The sequence below is a fragment of the Quercus robur genome, chromosome 2 (assembly GCF_932294415.1).
Source record: "Quercus robur chromosome 2, dhQueRobu3.1, whole genome shotgun sequence".
Taxonomy (NCBI): Eukaryota; Viridiplantae; Streptophyta; class Magnoliopsida; order Fagales; family Fagaceae; genus Quercus; species Quercus robur.
This window is the reverse complement of record NC_065535.1, coordinates 21,145,023-21,165,681: the sequence shown is the minus strand read 5'-3', so window position 1 is coordinate 21,165,681 and position 20,659 is coordinate 21,145,023. Positions and strand designations below refer to the sequence as shown.

The 20,659-nt window shown below is 38.0% G+C and overlaps 2 protein-coding genes across 2 annotated transcripts; one reads left to right on the top strand and one right to left on the bottom strand.

Moving 5' to 3' along the window:
* Positions 1–678: 678 nt before the first annotated feature.
* LOC126712858 (ethylene-responsive transcription factor ERF003-like) lies at positions 679–1,894 on the top strand. Its single transcript, XM_050412350.1, has 2 exons — positions 679–1,002; positions 1,118–1,894. The coding sequence occupies exons 1-2, from the start codon at positions 920–922 to the stop codon at positions 1,593–1,595; spliced, it is 561 nt and encodes a 186-aa protein (XP_050268307.1). The 5' UTR covers positions 679–919; the 3' UTR covers positions 1,596–1,894.
* Positions 1,895–9,604: 7,710 nt separating this feature from the next.
* On the bottom strand, positions 9,605–10,000 carry LOC126696109 (uncharacterized). Its single transcript, XM_050392896.1, has one exon. The coding sequence runs from the start codon at positions 9,998–10,000 to the stop codon at positions 9,605–9,607; it is 396 nt and encodes a 131-aa protein (XP_050248853.1).
* Positions 10,001–20,659: the final 10,659 nt, after the last annotated feature.

The following is a 20,659-nucleotide window of genomic DNA, read 5'->3' as shown; positions in this document are numbered from 1 at the left end:
TATATATATGAAAAACATCAGGACATTGTTGCTCGTGAGTGCAGATTGATCCTATAATAGTACAAAAGGTATGATCAAATGATTTGAATTGTTAGGATAATTATTACGGTCCAAGAATCTTTTAATCAATGTGTCCCAACGCAAAATTGACTCAATCATGTTGGTAACAGTTGATGCATAGAGCTCTCGCTCCCTAGGGACCATATTATAACGTATAATAATTCATCACTCAACTCATAAAAAACAAAAAAAACAAAATATTATTATTATTCATCCTTCCAATATGCAATATGTTATCTTAATTTTGGTATTTTGGTCGTCTAGTATGATATGTTCAAAGATTTTTTATTGATCAGCTAGAAGCAAAAATAAAAATATTTTATTCTCCTTATTTTTTTTTATTATCTTTAATAATAATGAACTTGATTGAGTCATTGTATTTGTCTATTCTAAAATGAACCAAACTCACATGAGAAGAATCTATGAGACTATGACCTTAGATTTCCTTGAAGAAAGAATGGGCAAAAGCCAAAAAGGCAAGAGAACAGTAGCATGATATTTTCGATATAATAGCTTGTTTCATAAAAGGAAAAAAGAAATCATGTGAACTGAATTTGGTCACAGTTTGAAATTCTCCACCTATTTATTCAATAATCGTTGCCACAGACCAACTGGTAACTAATAGACACAGAAAAAAGAAGTTTAGACCTCAAAAGCTCCAGTGGGACCCAATTCCCCAAATTGGTTGCCAGAGAAGCCTTAGAAAAAGAGCCTCCAGTTGCATCTATATCTGTCAACAAACCCAACTACAAAAACCCCCCTCTCCCCCTCCCTCACTTGGCACAACTTTCCTACCTCATTTCTCTCATTCAGGCATTTTCACAAACACCTTCTCAAGAAACGTTTCTTTTTCTTCATAATGGCCCGACCGCAACAGCGATACAGAGGCGTCCGGCAGAGGCATTGGGGCTCTTGGGTCTCCGAAATTCGCCACCCTATATTGTACGTTGACCTAATTAGTTACTGAAACCTAAATACGTTTTTTTTTTTTTTTTTTTTTTTTTTCATGGAGTTTGTTTTCCTTGGTTGCGTACTAAACGAAACGTTTCAATTGCAGGAAGACTAGAATTTGGCTGGGAACATTTGAAACGGCTGAAGACGCGGCACGAGCCTATGATGAAGCAGCAAGGCTTATGTGTGGTCCAAGAGCTAGAACCAACTTCCCTTACAACCCAAATGCATCTCAGTCATCTTCATCCAAGCTTCTTTCAGCAACTTTGACAGCTAAACTCCACAAATGCTACATGGCTTCACTGCAAATGACCAAACCATTAGCTCCAGAGCCTAAAAAAGAACCATCACCACATCTCATTGCCTCCAATGCCTTTGCTGGAAAAACTTTTGAAATGGGTATGTGGTTCCCAGAAAAAGGACCAGAACTAGAGCCCAATTGGGTTGTGAAGAAAGTTAAAGTGGAAAGCAGCCAGCAACAGTTCAAGCCTCTTGAGGATGATCATATTGAGCAAATGATAGAGGAACTGCTTCACTATGGATCTGTTGAGCTTTGCTCTGTTGTACCACCTCAGGCTCTTTAATGTTGTCAGCTTCAAACATCATCCTAAACAACCTTAATTAATTCTTTCTCTACCTATAATCTGGTATATGTATATCATTTCTGCTAATGCCACTCATTCAGCTAATGTTTTAGACTTCTTTTTAATCAGCCTACCCAATGCCTTCTATTTCTTGGACCTAATAGTTCAGTCCTGTCCATAGTTTTCTCCATGTAACCATTTGAATGCTCCCATATGCCATATGCGACATCAAACATTTTATAATTGTAATAATTCTCCTGATATCAGTTTATGCACTAGTTTTGACTTTTGAGCATCAATTATGTGCAAGAATTACGTTTTTTTTATTCAAGTTTCTTTTGTAGTAACTGGTAACTGGTAAGCATGTTTGGAATTTGGCTAACGGTAAAAAATTACTTGGACCATACCTCATTGAAGAACGGCTCTAGCACAGTACTTTTATTCTTCTTTTTTTTCTTATATGAAATAACTAAAATTTATATAAAATACTATCAGGGAAAATTTTTAATTTACATTGTACTAGTAATATATCTTTTACATGGTAAACTAAACAGATGTATACAAAGTTGTATACATTTGCAAAAAATATATATTATAAAAATATCTATTAATCAGCATAAGTTCAGCCATATAACTCTTTCCTCTTATTTTCTTCTAACTTTTCTTGTATTCATGTTAATGGATTTGTGGAAATCCAAATTCAACATTGATATTAAGAAGTAACGAAGAAATATCATATTATTGTACCCGAAAAATAAGTTATAATTTCCAGTTACTTTTATTTTTTTCCCATATAAAATAACTAAAATTTAATAAGAATACAATCTATTCAACAACGTAGCCCCCGCCCCCGCCCCCGCACCCCTCATTTTTTCAACTTTTGTGGTATCCATGTCAATAATATTTTGAAAAACCTAAATCCAATATTGAAATTACTAAGAAATGACAAAGAAATACCATATTATTGTACTTCGAAAGTAAATGGTAATTTTGCCTGATATGACAATGCAATTGATCTTGCTTACAAAGGGAAAGTATGTTCCCTCCAATTTGAGCGTTAATCACGGGCAAAATGGGAATGTGCTAGACCTAAAAGATATACAAAATTACAAATATTAGCCCTCCTTGGACATGGTCATATCTCTGGCTTGTGTTTATGATTGGTATAAATTCCAGCCAGTCATTTTGCGCCACCTCATGTAATTGAAAACGGAAGCGTTTGTTTAAACTCTAAAGTAAAAAGACAAATACCATATAGAATCTGATTTTTTCCCCTTTTAGAAACAGAATATTCTGTTTTCATTAGAAAAAGAAAAATAAGAAAAACAAAATGGAAGAAGAAAGGAAGAAATGTGTTCAAAAAAAGAAGAAGTTTTATATAAAGCAATTATATAGTCTCGTAGCATTCCTTAAAGTATTGGCATCAAATATACTAAATGCTAAAATTTTAATATTTAACACACCAATCACCAAAATTTAACCTTATTAAATGTGCTAATTTTTTTATAAAAAAAAATTAACACAGCTAAAATGCATTTCTACTTTCTAAAACTCTAAATCTTAAATAAAAATAAAAATAAAAATCATAGTCTAATCACCCCAAACCCATGTCATCGCATTAATTAAAAAAAAAACAATTAAAATAAAATAAGATTCACTCAAAAATCAATCTATATTAGATTCACTTAACATATTTGAGGCAACCAAGATCTTTTTGGCCTCATTTACTTATAACTGTTCTTGTCCAGCCTTGGAAAAGTGTGCTGTCACTGGATTTTGGCTAAATCTAGTTGCAAAGCAAAGATCAAGATTTTTGTTTGTTTATGACTCCTTCCCATTTTTTCTGCCTTCTGATTAGATTGAATCCTCCCCTATATGTATCCAACCCATTATTTCAAGATTTGATATCAATTGTACTTATAATTCTAAGGGCTTTGTTAGGAATTTGAGAGATTTTAACGTTAGTATTAGCTTTTAGGTTTCATTTGATTGCGGTTTTTGAATGTCGGTTCTAAATTCTTTAAATTGATCGTACAAACATTTAATTAAAACCGCTGATTGACGATTTAAATGCCTAATATGATGAGAGTATTATCCTTGAAGGATTTATTAAGTTTTTATATTTTTAGGGTTATGGTTTACGCACAAATTAGGTATTTTTGTATTTTGGATATTAACCCGTGAAATCGAATGTTTAAGAAAGAAATTAAGATTCTAATTAAAATTAAAAACTCCGAAGTAGGTGTTAAGGTGCTATAACAGGAGTGGTTCTTCTGGTATCATATTTATAACAACTTTTCAATCTAGTACTAGCACTGTTATAACCAAATAGGCTACAATAATATGTAATTGGATCATCTAATTCGGTTTTTGTTAGTTTAATTGAGTGAAACTATAATAGACCTACGAGTAATAGGACTTAGGCTAGATTTGAGGCTTTTGATGATTCAAGAACAAAAATGGGCTTTTGCCCCTTTCGCCTAAAATATGATGCAAAATGCCCCATGTTTTGAAACTATCTAGCAAAATACCCTTATTTTGAAACTCGATTTTTAGAAAATTGAGTTATAGGCAATCAAACTTAAAATAATAAAATAAAATTATGGAACTCGAGTTCATGGAACTTGAGTTCCATGTGAATTTTTCCAAATAATTTGATTTTCATTAAATCCAGTTTTACATTGAAACTTGATTTTCATTAAATGGAGTTTCAAAATAGGGGCATTTTGCTACATCTTTTGGGCGAAATAGGCAAATGCCCATTTTGGCCATGATTCAAGTGTTTTGATCTCAAAATGAAGATTTCTACATGAAACTAAGGTACCCGATTACTGGTTTGATTGTTTAATTTGGTGGTCAAAAAATTGTGATTGATTAATGATGATGTGTAAATCATCAGTCCTATAGGTTCGTCTAAATGGAGCTGAATCCTCATCAAAATTCCTGCAAATGTAGAACAAAGGCTCTCCTAAGTTGGTCACTGGTGTGGTGCCTGCCACAACAACTCCGATGCCAAAGTTAGCATATAGAAGCTTTTCGAGAAAAATAAGAAAGTTTTGAATATCAGAGTTATTTGTATAAGAGTATATTTAGGTGAAAATTATGTACCTTCTTTGCCTCTGATGAGTGTGTATATATAGCTTCATAGTTTCTAGCTATTGGGGCCTTAAATTTGGTTTTAGTGCTCTTCTTGTAACGCCTTAGGGCTTATTAATACGAGTTTTGATGAGGCTCCAACGGTTTGATAGCTAATTGATAACTATCTGAGATATTGAATCATCTTATTAATGACTTGCCTACCTTCGTCCATGCCATGTTGAGGTGGACGAATGTATTTAATGAGATCGTCCAAGGAAAGAGGGCTCGTCAGTCCCATCAGCTGCCCCCCTAGGTTCTGTGGTTGTCGTGGTGTGTCAAGACGATCATCGGAAGATGAAAGGTTTTCTAACTAGACATGGCTCTTGGGGTTTTGTTCCACATTTAATGCGTAGTGGCGATGCCATACACATCGTGGCCACGTGGCGTGTTCTAACTAGTGGAGTTAATGCTCCATTTGTGTGACTCTTGGGTTTCCCACTGAATTTCAGTTTTTTGTGCCTAGTTTTTAAACTTCCTTTCTTTCCTCTTTCCCCTTCACTTTTTCCAACTCTCAATCATTGCTCTGTGCTTCTTCTTCTCCAATCTGTTCTTGCGATTTTCTTCAAGCTCTCGCATTTTGTGGTTGAGCTTTTGCATTCTGTGGTTGCTTCCTTTGAGGTGTGTCTCTCTTTCCCCTTTTTCTTCGCTTTTTTATGGCATAGATAGATTGTGCTTGGTTTTTGATTTCTTTTCTATTTTGGGGCTTTTAGAATTATCTTCTCTCTTCCTCTGTTTTTTGGTTTTCCATGGTTAGTAGCACTAAAGTTAGGATAGCATGCCCCTCAATTTTATTCCTCTTTGCGCGTTTGGGGGCTTCTATAGGTGTTTCTCATACCTTTCTCCCTTTAGTTGAAAACTTTGTCTTTGAGGGTAGTAGTTTAGGCGTTGTGTTGGCTGATTTGGTCCTCTTGCTCTATCAGTCAATTGATTGGTTTAAGGGTTTAGTGAGTGAGTGAGGAGCAACGTTTGAGGTGAGATCGAGTGAGCTTGAGACCGAGATGTCGTTTAGCGACGACCCTGTGGAGGTGGAGGAAGACACCGCAGTCTCCGTCCTTCAGGAGGTTAGGGCTTTCCATGCCCTTAGGGAGTTGTGTAGTCTAGACGATGAGACGCTCTCCAGGTTCAAGGGTAGGTTCCAATTTCCTGATAAGGTTAGGGTTTGTCTTCCTTATGGGGAAGAACGAGCTTGTCACTTCTAGCCTAGGGAGGTATGCTTCTACGAGGCTACTTTCCTAAACGAGCTTAGATTCCCCGTCCACCCTTTTATTATGGAGCTTCTAGGCCATTTCGACATTGCTCCCGGGCAATTTATGCCCAATTCGTGGAGGATAGTGGTCAACTGTATAGAGATATGGCTGGCTGCTACTGAAGGAGATATGATTAAGATGAACGAGCTTGTTTATTTGTATCGTTTAAAGGAGTCCAAGGAACATGGGTACTACGAATTGGTGCCTTGGGAGAGGAAGACTAGGATTGTCCGGGACCTACCCTCGTCATTCAAATGCTAGAAGTCCCGATTCATTTTTGTGTTCGGGGATGACTGGGAGACTCCCTCTGACGAGGTTTTGGGTGATCTCCCTAGGTTGCTTTGTCGGTGGAGAACCCCGAGTCTAGGTGCGTCGTTATTTCTACCAGTCCTTTGTCCTTCATTCTTTTCGTGTTCATTCTATCATTACTAATTCTTCTGTTCTCTGTCTCGTGTAGTTAAGAGACGACCCAAACTTAAGAGCAGGTACAAGCAACGTGTTGAGGCTGCTATTGAGTACGTGAAGTCAATTGACGACTTTGACGATTTGGTCGATCCTCGCACTTTGGCTTTTATCAGCATTGGCTCGAAGCCTTCCACTTTCGTCCTGCACACTAATGAGATTGAAGAGAAGAAAAGTAAGTATTTTATTTAGTTCGTCATTGATTCTGTCTTCTTCTTCTTCTTCTTTTTTATTTATTTATTTATTTATTTTTTATTTTATCAAGTGTTTCCTTTTTGCAGGAATGATGACTAAATTTAACCAGGACATGTATGTGAAAATAAGGTCCAAGAAAAAAGAGCCATTGTCCAATCTTGGGAAGAGGATAGTGCGTGTTGTAGAGAAGGGAGTCTCTGTCACTCTAGCTGCCCCTGGCACTGAGACGACGAGGACAGCTTCTCCGGCTACCTCGGTTGAAGAGATTACTCCCATCTAGAAGAAGCCACGTGTGGTCAATAAGGGGAAGGAGAAGGCTGATTCCCGCTCGACCAGTGTTTGGGACGACGCTGGACTCGTAGTGGCGAGGGCACATGAGGTCATCACTGCTGAGGAATTGAAGGTCTTCTCTGGTATGCCCTCCAACAAGGTTGTGGGTCGTCATATCCACAAACTCGTCTAGGTTATGTACTTGTGCGATTTCATCCTTTTCTTTCTCTTCTTTTTGCCTCATCCTGAAAACTTTAATTTTCTTTTCAGGTGCTGGGGGAGAGTCTTCATATCACCTCAGAGTATCTTACTCAGGAGGCAGAGGTCCCATCTGCGATGTCTAGGATGGAGGCTCTGGGGGTGGAGAACTCCAAACTAAAGAAGGACCTGATTGTTGCCATGGACGAGGCCAACACCATCAAGGAAAAGGCTAAAACCTTGGGGACGACCTCAGAGCTGAGCGGCAACTGACTCTAGAAAAGGACAAGCAACTTCTAGCTGCGAAGGAGAAAATCAAGATTGTTGATGCCAAGGCCGTTGAAGCTTTCCAGTAGACTGAGGAGTACAACACAATGCTCTTCAATTGGTACTATAAAATATTTGAGCTTCTAAGGCAATACTTCTTCAAGCACCCTACCGGAGTGGATCTAGAGAACTTGGATCTGGAAGAGGTGGACAAAGAAATGGCAGCTGACGAAGCCTCCCAGTCCACAACTCCTAAGGGTGATGCTCTTGAGAGTGCTCTTCCGCCTCTCGCTGGTGGTGACGCAGCTGCTGATGCTTGAACTTGCTTATGTCTATCTACTTTTTCTTTGTAATCTCCCTTTTTTTTTTGGGTGCCCAGTGTGTTTTGGGCTTTTTGATTCTACTTTTAGAACAATGTTTTTACTCTAATTTTAGAACATTGTTTTTAGCCCAGTGTTTATGGGCTTTTAATTATAATGTTGAAACAATGTTGTTTGCTCGTTCTTTTTGGGCCTTCAATTATAATAGTAATTTTATACTTACTTGTTTATTTTCCTGCCTTGCATGATACTCTATGATTGCATATAATCCCTGTTTGCTTTGTTTGTTTGTTTGTTTGTTTGTTTTTTTTTTTTTTTTTTTTTTTTTTTTTTTTTTTTTTTTTTTTTCGTCAGTAACTTGGATTCGTCTATGCGAGTTGTTGTTACTAAGTCAAAAGTTTTTTTGTGACTCATACCCATTAAAGGAATCTTGTCATCCTTGGATTCGTCAGTAACTTACATCCGTCTAGGCAGAATCTTATTACTTAGCTAATTTGTGTGACTTGCACCCATTAAAGAAGTCTTGTCATCTTTGGCTTCATCAGTAACTGACATCTGTCTAGGTAGAATCTTGTTACTTAGTCAATTTTTATGACTTACACCCATTGAAGGGATTTTGTCATTTTTAACTTTGTCAGTAACTTACATCCATCTAGGCAAAATCTTGTTACTTAGCCAATTTTTATGACTTACACCCATTGAAGGGATCTTGTCATTTTTGGTTTCCTCAGTAACTTACATCCGTTTAGGCGAAATCTTGTTACTTAGCCAATTTTTATGACTTACACCCATTGAAGGGATCTTGTCATTTTTGGCTTTGTTAGCAACTTACATTTGTCTAGGCAGAATCTTGTTACTTAGCCATTTTTTTTTTTTTTACATGCATCACACTGGCTGAATAGTTCTTTTATTGCTTTATTTCAAACATGAATACATTTGTCCACTACATCTACTGATGGTATTGCTTCAAATGCTCAATATTCCACGGTCGTGGTAGTTTCCTCCCGTCTAATGTCTCCATGTGATAGTTGCCTTGTCGGGAATAATGGGTGACTCTATAGGGACCTTCCCAGGTTGGACCGAGCTTCCCCTGGGTTGGGTTCTTGGTGGTAGGCGTGACCTTGCATAGGATGAGGTCTCCAATATTAAGTCGCCTGAGCTTTACCCTTCTATTGTAGTACTCGGACATCTTCTGCTGGTATTTCGCCATCTTGCGGGATGTTCTGTCTCTGGATTTGTCCAAGCAATCCAGGTTATCTCTCAGTTGATCATCATTGCTGCCTTCATGGAAAGCTTCTTGTCTCAGGTTAGTGATTCCTACCTCGATTGGAATTACTGCTTCGATGCCATAGGTGAGATTGAAGGGGGTATCTCTTGTTGGGGTTCTCGTTGTAGTCCTATATGCCCATAGAACATTGGGCAGTTCTTCGACCATGCGCCCTTTACCTCTTCCAGTTGAGATTTGATGATCTTAAGTAGGGTCTGATTTGTCACTTCCGTCTAGCTGTTAGCTTGGGGGTGACCAGGGGATGAGAATTGGTTCTTGATTCCTAGCCTTGAGCAGAATTCCCTGAAACCTTGACTATCAAACTACCACCCGTTGTTTGATATGATCATCTGTGGTATCCCGAATTGGCAGACTATGTTCTTCCACACAAAGTTCTGGACTTTCGCCTCCGTTATGGTTGACTGCTTTAACCCATTTTGTGAAATAATCAATGGCAACTAGTTAAAATCTTACCTGTCTTTTACCTTGGGGCAATGGGCCGACGATATCAAGTCCCTACTGAGCAAACGACCATGGTGAGGATATTATCATCAATTTTTCGGATGGGATGCGTTGGACCTTTTCAAACCTCTGGCATTTATCGCACCTCTTGACGAACTCCTTTGCATCCTTCTGCGGGGTAGGCTAAAAGTAACCCGTTCGGATAACTTTGCTAATCAGGGATCTCGGGCCTGCATGATCTCCACAAATTCCTTCGTGGATCTCCTCTAAAACATATTTGGCTTCCTCCTCGCTGACACACCTTAAGTAGGTCATGGAAAAGCCTCTCTTGTACAAGGTATCATTCAAGATCGTGAACCTTGCTGCCCTCTTCTTGACCTTCCTTACTTCTTCAACATCCTGTAGGAGCTGTTCGTCTTGAAGGAAGGATAAGATTGGGGTCATCCAGTTTCTTTCGCTCTGGATTGTGAAGGTGTGGCCTTCTTCAATGTCAGGGCATCTATGGACTTCAATCTCTAGGTCTTCACTTGTTGGTCCTGCTTCTGATGATGATTGTTTTACCAACTCGTCTACCCCCATATTCTAGCTTCTAGGGATCTATGTGAACTCTACCTGATCAAACTCTTGTGTCAAAAGTTTCGTCAACTTTAGGTATTTTTGCATCCTTTCCTCCTTTGCTTCGAATTCCCCCTTTATTTGGCCTATGACGAGCTTTGAATCGCTCTGGAGGAGCAAGCTCTTGATTCCTAGTGCTTTACCGACCCTTAGTCCTGTCAGTACTCCTTCGTATTCAGCTTCATTGTTTGTGACTGGGAATGCTAGCTGAACTCCGTATTTGAGCATCTCTCTTTCGAGGCTAATGATAATGACGCCTACTCCGCCCCTCTTTTGGACTGACGAACCGTCAGTCTAAATTTTCCATCTTTCTGCCTTGTCTGTATCTCCCTCCTCGTTGGGGATTGTAAATTCAGCGATGAAATTTACCAGCACCTGTGCCTTAATAGCTATCCTAGGGTGGTATTCTATGTTGAATTGGCTGAGCTCAATAGCCCACTGGATCATCCTTCCTGCAGCCTCAGGCTTGTTCATTGTATTTTTTATAGGTTGGTCTGTCATTACCAAGATAGGATTCGCTTAGAAATAAGGGCACAACTTGCGTGAAGCGACAATCAAAGTGAATGCAATCTTCTCTATCCGTGGGTATTTGGCTTCTACCCCTTGGAAGGCCTGGCTGACATAGTAGATTGGGAGTTGTCTTCTGTCTCTTCTCGAATCAATATAGCACTCACAACTGTAGCTGACACTACCAAGTATAAATACAAGTTTTCTCCTTCCTTGGACAGACTCAGGAGGGGTGGATTGCTCAAGTACTGCTTGAGTTCTTGGAAGGCTTTCTCATATTCGTCTGTCCAAACGAAGGCTTGCTTTAGTGTCTTGAAGAAGGGCAGGCATTTGTCCATTGCTTTCGAGACGAACTTGTTAAGCGCAGCTATCCTACCTGTGAGCTTCTGGACTTCCTTCACGGTCTTGGGTGACGCCATCTCTACTATGGCTCGTACCTTCTCTAGGTTTGCTTCTATTTCCCTCTGGGACACCATGAACCTTAAGAACTTCCCTAACGCCACCCCAAAGGCGCACTTGCTGGGGTTTAACTTCATTTGATATCGTCTAAGAGTTGTGAACGTCTCTTGGAGGTCGTCCATGTACACTTTCATGTTCCTCCCGATCTATTTACTGAACATCTTGTTTACTAACCTCTGGTAGGTTGCTCTTGCATTTTTTAGCCCGAAGGGCATCACCTGTAGAAGTAGAGCCCTTGACTTGTGATGAAGGCAGCTTTCTCTTGGTCCTCCTCTGCCAGCGTTATCTAGTTGTACTCGAAGAATGTGTCCATAAAAGTCAGGAGCTTGTGCCCTACTGTGGAGTCCACCATTTGATCTATCCTTGGTAGGGGGAAGCTATCCTTTGGGCAGACCTTGTTCAAGTCTGTGAAGTCCGTGCACATCCTCCATTTTCCGTTAGCTTTCTTTACGAGGACGACGTTGGCCAGTTAGTCTGGGTAGTAGACTTCACGGATGAAGGCTACTGCCAGTAGTTTATTTACTTCCTCTATGATCGCCTGGTTTCATTCTCAAGCAAACACTCATCATTTCTGCTGGACGGGCTTTTTCTTTGGATCCATATCTAACTTGTGTTGGATAATCTCCGGGGATATGCCTGGCATGTCTTCGTGGCTCCAAGCGAAATTGTTCAGGTTCTCCTTGAGGAATTGGACTAGCTTCTTCTTCGTGTCTGAATTCATGGTTGTCCCTACTCTGGTAGTCTTCATTGGCTCCTCGTCTACTAGCTCCACAGTTTCCAAGGCTTCCACCTTCTCCTCGTCTTTTTCCTCGATCATCCACGTATGGTTTTTCTTGGCTACCAAAACTGCTTGGTAGCACTCCCTAGCCAGCACTTGATCTCCTTTTACTTCACCTACATCGCTTTCTGTTGGGACTTTCACCTTCAAGCAATAAGTGGATGTGGTTGCTTTCCAGCGGTTGAGTGTGGGCCTCCCGATGATCACATTGTATGAAGAGGGACAATCTACCACCAGGAAATCCAATTGACGAGTTAGCTGCCGCGGATAAGATCCTATTGTGACTGTTAACGTCACTATGCCTTTAGGATACATCCTGTCCCCACTGAAGCTAACAAGGGGGGACTCAAAAGGGCGCAGTCTTCCTGGGTCTAGCTTCAACTGTTGGAAAGCGGAGAGATAGATGATGTCCACAGAGCTTTCATTATCCACGAGGATTCTCCTGGAGTTGAATCCTTCTATCGTGAGCATTATGACCAAGAGGTCATCATGAGGTTGATTCACTCCTCTAGCATCTTTTTCGGAGAAAAACATGTCCCTGTCCGTTCGTTTCTGCTTCAAGGGGGGTATTCTGTGGACACTGTTCACCTGCCTTCAGTATGATTTCTTGAGGGATCTAAACGACCCTCCTATGGATGGCCTACCTGTGATCGTCTTTATATCTCCGATCACGCTTGGCAGATATTGGGATATGTGGTCCTCGTCCTTTGGTAAGGCTTCATGCTTGTCCTTGTCATCGTCCTTGGACCTACTAGGTTCTCCCTTCTTCACAAACCTCTACAGTTTCCCTTTTTGTATGATTTCCTTTTTTTCTCCTTTAGGTTTCTACAATCCTTTGTGTAATGGCCATGATCCTTGAGGAAACGGCAATACTTTTTCTTATCACTCACGTTGGGTGACGAATGTAATGGCCTAAGCCATTTGAGGTAGTGCTCATCTTTAATCTACGCCAAAATTTTGTCAACATGCATAACTAAAAGAGTGAATTTTTTTCGTTCGAGAAGCTTTTTCGTCTTTCCTTTTACCTCTATCGTTAGTTTGACAATCCGAGCGCTCCCTTTTTGTCCTCTCTGGTTATCTTCTTTCCTTCCATTTTCATTGGTTTTCTCTACGTCTTTTATCGCGATTAAGGCGTCTTCAGCGTTCATGTACTTTTGTGCCTTCAGGAGCATCTCTGCGATTGTTTTTAGAGGATTCTTCGCGAGTGAGACCATGAACTCCTTGGACTTCAATCCAGCTTTAAAGGTTTTTAGCTGCACCTTGTCATTAGCTTCGTCTACCTCTAAAGTTTTCCAAGTGAAACACTTCACGTACGACCTCAGGGTCTCCTTCTCTCCTTGTTTGACGGTGAGTAGGTGGTCTATTGGCCTCCTCGGGTGCTTTCCTCCGACGAAGTGATGTAGAAAAGAACTGCTCAACTGCTTGAAGCTGTCGATGAACGATGTTGGTAACTTCGTGAACCATTCCCTTATAGCTCTTTTAAGAGTGGTGGGGAAAGAGTGACACAGTATTTCGTCAGGGGGCTATTGGAGACCTAGTGTCGTCTTGAAAATGTTGAGGTGGTCCAAGGGATCCTTAAGTTCGTCAAACGGTTCAAGTTGGGGCAGGTGAAACTTTGACGGCACTGGGCATTCCAAAACTACCGTTGTAAAGGGGGAATCCGTCATCCTGACCATTCTATCCAGGTTTCGATCTATTTTCCCTTTAATGGCGTTCCTTAGTTCGTCCATCTCCTTTTTTATTTCCCAAAGAAGATCTGTTTTCCCTTTGACTACCTCTCTCGTCTTCCTGATTGATCCTGAACCGGTTCCCCTCTTGTTGAAGTCTCAACCTCATCTCCTAGTTCTGTTTGGTGAGTTCTTCCACACTAGCTGTAAATGTCTGGATTTGCAGGGCTAATGTTGCGGAATCTTGGTTGGACTCCATCTGAATTTGGGAATTGATTGGAACTATGCTTTTGAACCTAAGTGCGAAAATGTTGTTCCCACAGATGGCGCCAAACTGATGATGTGTAAATCGTCAGTCTTGTAAGTTTATCCAGATGGAGCTAAATCCTCGTCACAATTCCTGCAAATGTAGAACAAAGGCTCTCCTAAGGTGGTCACCGGTATGGTGCCCTCCACAACGTCTCTGATGCCAAAGTTAGCGTATAGAAGCTTTTCGAGAGAAATAAGAAAGTTCTAAATATCAGAGTTATCTGTATAAGAGTATATTTGGGTGAAAATCATTTACCTTCTTTGCCTCTAATGAGTGTGTATATATAGCTTTATAGTTTCTAGCTGTTAAGGCCTTAAATGTGGTTTTAGTGCTCTTCATGTAACGCCTTAGGGCTTATAAATATGAGTTTTGATGAGGCTCCAACGGTCTGACATCTAGTTGGTAATTGTCCGAGGTATTGAATCCTCTTATTAATGACTTGCCTGCCTTCGTCCATGTCGTGTCAAGGTGGACGAATGTATTTGATAAGGCCGTCCAAGGAAAAAGGGCTCGTCAGTCCCATTAATTAAATTTTAGGTTTGCAATTAAAAAAAAAAAAAGGTTTTCTTTTAAATTGGAATTTTTGTATATCTACGCTTGATTTCAAAATGAACCTTGATGGCCCTAGTTGACTTTAGGCATATTGAATTATCGCTGGATAAAATTTATGTTAGGTTTAATTTAAAATTCTTAGTAGTTGATAGTAGAAAAAAATTATAATATTGTGGGATTTTGGAGTTAGAGACATTTTCACGTAAAGTGATAGTGTAGGTGTGAGATTAAACATATTTTTATTCAAATATTATATTTATTTGGAGGGCAAGACTTAGGTACAGTGCCTTAGATACTGTTCTTTAGGTTCCTATCTTAAAATTTAGCCATGTAGCAACTTAACTAAAAAATATACTTCCATCCCATAAGAAAACATCCACATAACAAAATCCTAAAAGAGGAATCTAAAGAATAGCACCTAAGTACTGTACCTAAGTTTTGCTCTTATTTGGTTGCTCTTATTTGGTGAAGGCTCCATGAATCTTGGTAACAAACCTTTTATTTTTTATTTTATTTTATTTATTTATTTATTTTGAGAATCTTGGTTACAACCTAGTTACAAGTGATTTCACTTCATTAGTTGAACTTATAACACATCACTATGCTTTTATCTTTTCGTTCCTTATCTTTTCAATTTTCATATTTTTCTTTTATTTCACTTAATTGAAACTTATAACACATCACTATGTTCTTGTTCTTGATACTTGTATATTTGAACAATCATTAACATCTGTAATTATTCTTATATCATAAGTAATCATTTTAAACATGGTAGAGCATTCACATCTAGCTTTTCAAACTAACTTAGCAAAAAAATGACCAAAAAAAAAAAAAACTCTCATACCCAATTAGGCATAATAGTTCAAAAATTTGCAAAAAATTACTTTACTCATAGAGTATTGTGACCCAAAAAAAAAAAAAAAAAAAAAACATATAGAGTATTGTAGCTTTTTTGTAAATATTTTATCTTTTTTTTATTCATTCTATTGCCCTCAAAATCTCTCTCCCTAATGGTGGCCGATTTGGTTGTAGGGAGCTACGATGGTCGTAGACGTGCACCAATCTGGCATCAAGGATGTTGGTTTGGGTCATTGGGTTGGGGGTGTGGGTTGTTGGCATGAAGCGTTCCTTTTAAGGTTAGATAATTGTGCAGTGCTAACATGGTCCTTGGTCAATTTGTCTTCGCGAACTTTAGTTGTGGTTACAAGGAGCAAAATTGGAAATTAACACTATTTTTCAAACAATATAATTAGTAGGCACTGTTTTCAAACTATTTTTTACTAACATCTCGAGTCTTAGAGACTCGATTTAGGCTTATAAATCGAGTTTTAAAGACTCGATTTTCATGGTCTAATTACGTCTGATGTGGCATTTTTTCCATGTGACATCCACCTGGAAATCAAGTTTCTAAGACTCGATTTATAAGTCTTACATTTAATATTATTCAAACATTATCAGTGTATTGGAGGGCACGTACCAACAGACACAGTAGTTGTTTGAAGGGATGGGTGTAATGATGATATTCTTTTTGTTTTCTTTGTCTTGAGTGTCAGACTAGTATGTATAGCCCTGGAGCACATCTAAACCCTTACTTACACCTTTGTACTTTTATTTCATTATTTTAATTCAAATTCTACCTTTTCAGTCAAACCAAAAAATATATATATATATATATATATATAAATAATATGCACGTCTCTTTTCTCCCAGACATCTCTCCTTACCTTAGTCCTCTCTCCCTTCTTTAACCATGTCTACTCTCTCTTCTTTCAGGAGCACAGACCAAAGATGCTGTGTTACTAGGTGGCGGCGATTACATGGATAGGTGGTGTCATGGGGGGTATGGGTTTGTGGGGATCGACGTGGTGGAGGGTGTGGGTTTGTGGAGATCAGTGTCTGTGGTGGACATCGGCGTTTGTGTTCGAGGTTGAGGTGTGGGTCACGGTGGTTGCTTGGTTGTGGAATCGATGAATCGATGGTTGGGTTATGGAAATCGGTGACTGGGTTGTGGGATCGATGACTGGGTTGTGGAGTCGGTGATTGGGTTGTCGGTATCGGTGAGTGGGTTATGGGAAACGGTGAGTGGGTTGTGGGTTGTGTGGGTTTGGGTTTTGGTGGGTCATTAGGTGGTGGAGTCCAGTCTGTTTGGGTTTGTGGGTATGGATTTGGCGTTGATGGCGTTGTTGGATTTTAGGTGGTGGTGGTGGCTGCTGTGCTGTGGGTGAGTTTTTTTTTTTTTTTTTTTTTTTCCTTTTCTCTCTCTCTCTCTCTCTCTCTCTTCTCGGTTCATTGTGCTGGGATTGTTGTGTTTTTGGGATTTCTTAAATTTTTTTTGGGTATTTTTGGGAATGGCTTGTACATGAGAAACTTAGACTTAAAATTTTTTTTGGCTTATAAATCGAGTCTTAGAGACTCAATTTTCAAGTGGACACCACGTGGAAAATACGCCACATCAGACGTAATCAGAACTGAGACTCGATTTATAAGCCCTAAATCGAGTCTTTTAAACTCAAGATATTAGTAAAAAATATAATTAGAAAACAGTGCCTACTAATTATATTGTTTGAAAAGCAGTGTTAATTTCCAATTTTGGCCTAGTTACAAGTGAGAAGGGGATTGGAAAAAAAAAATTATTTTAGAATATTTTTATAAAATGTATTGTAAAATAGAGAGTGAGATGTATGGTATATTACAAAAGTGGACAGTTAAAGTCAAAAGTGACTTTTTGAAGTCATTATATAACCAAAGAATGCAAAACTGGATGTGAATACTCTTATGGTCTTTCTTGAGTATGTTTAATTCTACATGTAGTTTATGGACTAGGACCCGCCCATGCGACTGATGCTTGGGTTGTGAATATGATTACATTAGTCTTATATATGGTGTTGTGAAGATGTGGTGGTGGTAAGTGACTAGGGCGTTGCTCTTACTTGTGGGGTCCAATGCACAAGACATGATGCTATTTTTTGGGAGTAATTATCAGGTGATCCTAAAGCATGATAATGTGGTGCTGCATTTTCTCATATTCATGATAGATCTTACTAATTAAATTCATGGTAAGATCTATCATAAATATGAAAAAAAAAAAAAAATCATATTATCGTATTTCTGGAGCACCCAATAATTTTCCTTAAAAAAAAAAAAAAAATCTTGAACCTGACTTTTATTATGATTCATTGTGTTGATGTATAAATTATATGCAATTTGGATACTTGATGAGTTGTTAGTTCATTTTACACTAATTTTAAAAAGCTCAACTTATCATTTATTGCTTGCACTATCATCATGCATTGTTGTTTTAAATTGCTACAATTTAGCTAAAAACCTTGTAATTTAACTAGTTAACACATTCTGGTGTTTTCAATAGAGATATCTAGAATTCAAATCCCTCTACACATCCACGCTCAACTATTGAATTATCGAGAAAAGAAATGGTAACAATTTAATTACATTAGCATAAAAATTAGCTACTGTTATGATTAGTAGCTAGCATGTTCTTGATTTGTAATAGGGTGTTGCAATAAAACTTTGTTGGTGCCAGAATTCCACAAAATCCAAATCCAAGATGTGACTCAACTAGGTCTAGTTCTCTATTTTCAAAACATTTATCGAGCATTAACATTAGTTACTTGTTCTCAAGGAATGGCAGCAGCACTCTAGTCTTTGCCTCATAACTGAAATTCTTGTTTGAATGATTAGATCAAGAAAAATTTTCTTTTGTTGGAAAAAGAGGTGATTGAAAGAGGTCACACAGTTTTGATGCTGGTGGTTGGATCAGGTTACAATGGAGGACTTTGGAGATTCCTATCGATTAATCAAGCTATTCGACATTATTGCGAGGAATTGTAGCTATTCGATATTATTGTATTTTGATTTTCCAAGAAGACCTCTCTTTGTGGGTTCTAATTAACTCAACTGGTAAAGTTTCTGATGGTTGTATAAGAGATCATGGGTTCAATCTCCACCTACACCAAAAATTGATTGGTGTCTTGGTCTGATAGTAAAGAGCTATCATCAGGAGCAGACGCCATATGTTGAAATTCTCTCAAAAAAAAGAAAAAAAGAAGACCTCTCTCTCTGGCTATATGGGTCAGGTAAAATGTGATTTCTATGTTGGGCCTGAGTTATTGTTTTCATTACTAGCCATTCGGTTAGCTCTTTTGGGTTTTACCCAACTATGAGTCCTAGTTACCACATGGTAACAAGAGATACAAAATGATTTTTTTTTTTTGGGTGAGAAGATACAAAATGAGATTGAACTATGTAAAATGACAATGGATAGAGTTTGCTTCCAAATTGGTTGGAAGAAATTTTCTACAACCTACAATGTGATGATTAAAAACTTAAAATGAATATTCACATGTATTTTTAGTTACTTGACATGTTTAATCGTTATGTGACTTGTTTAAATGATTTAATTAATCGTGACTTAATATATTTTAACGGTAGTATTAACCTGTTAGGTTCTAAAGACTTAGGTATTTATGTATTTAGAACTCTAATATGTATTGTTGGCAAACCATGATCAATACAATGTGTTTAGAAGTGTTTTAGTCTTGCTCAAAGTTGTGCATTTATGTAAAGTTGGAATCGAGCTAATGCAGAAAAGTTTTATGCATTTCGGCCTGGCTCGATCGATCGAAGCTTGGGAAGAATGTTTTTTTCTGCAGATTTTCCAACTCAATCCTAGTTATTTTAAAACGTTTTAGGGTTTTTAAAATTTTTCCTAAGTATAAAAGGTAAACCCTAGCCACGTTTTAGTGTTGCTCATATTGCGGTTTGTGTAAATCTCTTGTGAGATCTAGAGGAGCTTTCCTTTACACAAACTTAGAGTTTTCAAGGAGAAGATTTATCTACACCTTGATGATCAACTCGATTGCTGCCATTGAAGCTTAAAGAAAACACAAGCGGGTGTGCTTGTATCTGGTGGTGAATCCAAAGAAAGAAGGAGTCCGTGGATTCGGAGCTTGCACGTGGTCGTGTTAGTAAGTTCTACTGGTTGGTAGCAATAAGAAGTCGAGCATGGGGGCTTGTAAGTCTTATTGTATGAACTTCGATTCTTTCAAGATAGTGGCTTTAAGTTTACCTTGAGGATAGCTAGGTCAAATCCTCCCCAGGTTTTTACCGGTTTGGTTTCCTAGGTGATCATATCTTGTGTTATTTATCTTTCCGCTACTTTGTATGATATGATCTTTGTTATTGTAATAACCTAGATTTGTTAAATTGGACTAAGTAACAACTTGGCTAATTACCTAGATTAAATCAATTGTTTTAAGGGGTCTAAAAACCATCAGAACCATTGCATAATATCCTCAAACTTGATTTTAAGAAAATCTTTATCCATTGACAGTGAGACTATTTTGATAGGTTTCCTAACCTATTCCAGTCTTAATAGAATGAATTTGAAATTTCTTAAAAAGACATTGGGACTAATTTAGGAAGGGTTGGGTTATTTTTCTCATAAACCTAATTTTATAACCCTAAACACAATATTTGATAATAAAAAAAACAAAAAAAAAAAACAACTTATTTGAATTGAACTATTAACATTGTTAAAAAATTTCCTCTAAAAAAAAATATTGTTAAAATTTAGTTAGTAGTTTTATGATTTAGTAATATTGTCTATTTCTTCTATGGTGAAAAATTCGGGTCTAAATTCTCCCTTTCATCAGTTTTTGTAAGAGAAAAAAAAATGTTGTTAAAGTTTGTGTCAGGACTCAATATCGCAGATCTATAGTATTTCATAAACGCTTGAATGTGGTTAAATAATTTTTAGAAGTTAAGATTAAATAATATGAGATTGATCCTACCTAAAATTCAATAAATATAACTGATAAGTTTGGAATGGATTGTTGATATAATATTTTACAAGAATGAAAGGTATATGGAGAAAATGTAGTCCAATGGTTGATTTGTAACAATATTCTTTCAATAAAAAGTAATTGTGGTGTAATATTGTTTGGAGTTATACCATGTATAACTTGAACATGACCAAGTTAAACTCGTTATAACTTTAAGCAATACTACACAATTGTATAACTTTTCCTTAACAGAGTATTGAAACTACAGAGTAGATTTTCCAGCTGGACTTGTTACCATTCTTAAGCAATATAGGCCAATATGTTATGGTTTTGTCTACGTGCGACTCACTAGCAACGGTTTTAGACACAAGGGGTTAATTCGATTAACATCTCAGTGGTCTCATCCTCTATCATATGAAGAATCTTGAAGAAAGCCTACAACTACAGTCTACTTCAACGCAGAAACAATAAGATTTGGGTGAAGAAACACAGACAAAAAGGACCGTTTTTCTATTCAATTCCCTGAAAACCCCTTAAAAAAAATCAAAA